General features: G+C 37.2%; 1 protein-coding gene across 1 annotated transcript in view; it reads right to left on the bottom strand.

Annotated features, from left to right (window-relative positions):
- LOC110002092 (adenylate cyclase type 8-like) overlaps positions 1 to 2,500 on the bottom strand; it is an 11,596-nt gene that overhangs the window by 4,881 nt on the left and 4,215 nt on the right. The window contains 6 exon segments of the mRNA XM_065951875.1: positions 81 to 227; positions 1,064 to 1,222; positions 1,303 to 1,319; positions 1,322 to 1,383; positions 1,453 to 1,580; positions 2,444 to 2,500. The exon segment at positions 2,444 to 2,500 is cut by the window's right edge and continues 48 nt beyond it. Of these exon segments, the coding sequence (XP_065807947.1) occupies positions 81 to 227; positions 1,064 to 1,222; positions 1,303 to 1,319; positions 1,322 to 1,383; positions 1,453 to 1,580; positions 2,444 to 2,500 (570 nt within the window).

The following is a 2,500-nucleotide window of genomic DNA, read 5'->3' on the forward strand; positions in this document are numbered from 1 at the left end:
TTTGTGTGTGTGTGTGTGTTTCTCTGTGTGTGTGTGTGTTTCTCTGTGTGTGTGTGTGTGTGTGTGTGTGTTTCTGTGACCTCATCAAAGTCGCTGATGATGTGGTTGAGGAGGCGGAGACACTCGACGCGCTGATGAACGAGCTCCTTCTGCTCGAAGAAGTCGGAGAAACCGGGAAGCGAGGCGAAGAGGACGCCGACTCGATCGTACGACTGAGAGTACAACTCCTGAAAAGAAAAGAGGACTCACAAAGTTCACCGACTGACGAGGTGAGCGAGGAGCGAAAGGCTGAGAGGAGGTCAGAACGCTCCAGAACACGTGTAGGAAGAAGATCAACTTATCAACCAGTTAGACCGAAAAGGTGAAGAACACTACGGAGGCTTTGACACAAAACAAATACAACAAGGGATTTAAAAATAAACTAAAAGAATCTTACCATCTGTTTCAAAATGTATATACTAAACAATGTCAAATATTAGAAGAGCATAAAACTATAAAAACATTTTAAGAACTCATTGACTGAAAACTTTCACCGACATATATCTTACACAAGGACATTAAATCCACATTTTTTGATTTGCATGTAATAAAGTCCTTCATATTAATAGTTCTTCCATTGGGAGGGTGATTCCAATATTTGAGGTTTTTGGTATATTGGCAGTTAATGCAGGTACCACACTGAAAATGACTTTGGAGGGGGACTTGAAGTTTATCATTACGGGCTTCAGAGGGTTCAAATGCCCGGACTATTTTGTCCCTTATATTTGAGCCTCTTCTAAAGGTCACCAGGGGTCGTTAAAAACACTTTGTACCTGTGGATCATTCTGAAGAACGTGCCGCTGTTTTAAAATGATATCTTTGATGTTTGTGGTTTTAGGGTGTGGCTTAGTGGACATATATGCCTCTGTGCTCTCTGCACACACACACACACACACACACACACACACACACACACACACACACACACACACACACACACACACACACACACACACACACACACACACACACACACACACACACACACACACACACACACACACACACACACACACACACACACCTCGTCGTTGCGGTCTCTCTCCAGGAAGTGTTGTGCGACGTGAGCGGGCAGGATGTTGAGCAGCAGACACTCGTTGTGTTCCCTCAGCTCCTTCATGTCCTCGACCTCCCTCCTCGCCTGCAGGCGCCACAGGAAGTCCAGACGAGCCGTCGCCTCGAGCTACCAACGAAGAAGAACACGATGATAGAAACGACCTCTGACTTCCCGTCTGAGCTTTGAGGACGAGCGGATGACCTCACCTGTCTGCTGTTGTAGAGACGACCACCAAGAACATGACCATGAGAACCGCGCAGACGCCGTTCCTGCACAGGTGATGAGACCTGCGGGACGCCATGACGTTTGTTAGCTGTCGTTAGCTGAACCTGCAGAGACGATGTGTGTGTGCTCACCTGTGTGTCTCTATCAGGTAGGTGTAGAGGGCGGCGGCCAGCAGGAGGACGGCCAGCTTCAACACACAACTCAGCCTGAGGAACACCGCGCAGGTAACCATGGCAACCACCCCGCTCAGCACCATGTACTGTCCACAGAGACGGGATGTAAATAACATTGATTGATTGATTGATTTAGTGATTGATTTATTGATTTATTGATTTAGTGATTGATTTATTGATTTATTTATTGAGTCATTTATTTATTTATTTATTTATTTATTGATTGATTGATTTATTGATTTATTGAGTCATTTATTTATTGATTTATTTATTTATTTATTGATTGATTTATTGATTTATTGATTTAGTGATTGATTTAGTGATTGATTTATTGAGTCATTTATTTATTGATTGATTGATTTATTTATTGATTGATTGATTTATTGATTTATTGAGTCATTTATTTATTTATTTATTCATTTATTGATTGATTTATTGATTTATTTATTGATTGATTGATTGATTTATTGATTTATTGATTGATTTATTGATTGATTTATTGATTTATTGATTTATTGATTGATTTATTGATTTATTGATTCATTTATTTATTTATTTATTTATTTATTGATTGATTTATTTATTGATTGATTGATTTATTGATTCATTTATTTATTGATTTATTTATTGATTTATTGATTTATTGATTTATTTATTGAGTCATCTATTTATTTATTTATTTATTGATTTATTGATTCATATATTTATTGATTTATTTATTTATTGATTTATTTATTTATTTATTGATTTATTTATTGAGTCATTTATTTATTTATTTATTTATTTATTTATTTATTTATTTATTTATTTATTTATTGATTTATTGATTCATATATTTATTGATTGATTGATTTATTTATTTATTTATTGATTCATTTATTTATTGATTTATTGATTTATTGATGATGTCTGAAGAGTAGACGTGGTGATGTCACAGAGTCAGGGTCACCTCGGGATGTGTGCAGATGTTGATGTCAGGCCAGGTGGTGGAGGGGGGCGGAGCCAA

The sequence above is a fragment of the Labrus bergylta genome, chromosome 24 (genome assembly GCF_963930695.1).
Source record: "Labrus bergylta chromosome 24, fLabBer1.1, whole genome shotgun sequence".
Taxonomy (NCBI): domain Eukaryota; kingdom Metazoa; phylum Chordata; class Actinopteri; order Labriformes; family Labridae; genus Labrus; species Labrus bergylta.